This window comes from Penaeus monodon, chromosome 31 (genome assembly GCF_015228065.2).
Source record: "Penaeus monodon isolate SGIC_2016 chromosome 31, NSTDA_Pmon_1, whole genome shotgun sequence".
NCBI lineage: Eukaryota > Metazoa > Arthropoda > Malacostraca > Decapoda > Penaeidae > Penaeus > Penaeus monodon.
This window is the reverse complement of record NC_051416.1, coordinates 4387577-4388590: the sequence shown is the minus strand read 5'-3', so window position 1 is coordinate 4388590 and position 1014 is coordinate 4387577. Positions and strand designations below refer to the sequence as shown.

Genomic DNA, 1014 nt, shown 5'->3' with positions numbered 1-1014 from the left:
ATTACGCAGGTCCCTGGATCCGGAGTGAGCCCTCTGAAGCCTGTCGAGTCTGTTGTCAGTCCAGTTAAGGTAAGTCTTGCCATATATTGAAGCAAAATATTGTACCTGTTGTGTGTGCCAGTTAGGAGACAGTCACTCACATTAGATTGTTTTGGTCTGAGTTATTGTTTTCAGAGGTTTTAAACATTAAAGATGAATAGCTACATATTTTAATTCAAAATATTCAAGGCTATTAATGTAATGTAATTGAATTATGAAATCTTGAAAATATTTAAGTGAGTAAGTACATAATAATAATGAATAATGTTGTCTTGGGGCATGAATTTTACAGTGTACTGCAGAAGAGTTCTGTGAGCAGCCAACAGCTGCCAGACTTCTTGGTTTGGGGAACTCTGGTCCTTCTCAGTTGGTTGAAGAAGCTAAAAGATTGGCAGAAGGAAGTGAAGAAGCCTTTATCAACTTCTGCTTGAAGATCTTCATGCGAACTGGATCAATTGCCACAACTAACAATGGAGAGGTACATTTACATCAGTCTTAAATCTGAAGAAAAAAAAAACAAAAAATTGTTCTAGCTCCTCCTTGTTTACCTCAGAGCTTGACCTAAAGCGAAACTTAATCTTTGTCTTTGACAATTTCATAATGTAAACATTTATGCCTAAATATTAAACATAGTTGTGGAGTATTCAGTGAACATACTCTTTGGATTAATTATGAACTCACTTTACCTTGAACCCATGAACTCAGGTTCAGAAAGCGGTAAATGCCACTACAGAACAGCTGGCTAAGGCAGCATTTGCAGCAGCCCAGAAAAGCGACTCACTCTCCCTTGCAACAAACAGTCTTCTGGTACATTTAGGACTCATTAAATGTGAGGTAAGTTTATTATATTGTGTAGATGTTATTTCTCTATGTAATCTAGACTTGTGAATATCTTTCTTCTTATACTGTAAAAGAAATTAATAGGATTACTCTGTCTTATGTGTTAGTTTAACTGGGAACTTTTTCAGTTTAGTA

General features: G+C 36.0%; 1 protein-coding gene across 1 annotated transcript in view; it reads left to right on the top strand.

Annotated features, from left to right (window-relative positions):
* The window catches only part of LOC119593007 (ran GTPase-activating protein 1-like), a gene marked incomplete at its 5' end in the record, with an annotated part of 7001 nt that overhangs the window by 2037 nt on the left and 3950 nt on the right, over positions 1-1014 (top strand). Inside the window, 3 exon segments of the mRNA XM_037941898.1 lie at positions 1-69; positions 332-517; positions 745-873. Of these exon segments, the coding sequence (XP_037797826.1) occupies positions 1-69; positions 332-517; positions 745-873 (384 nt within the window).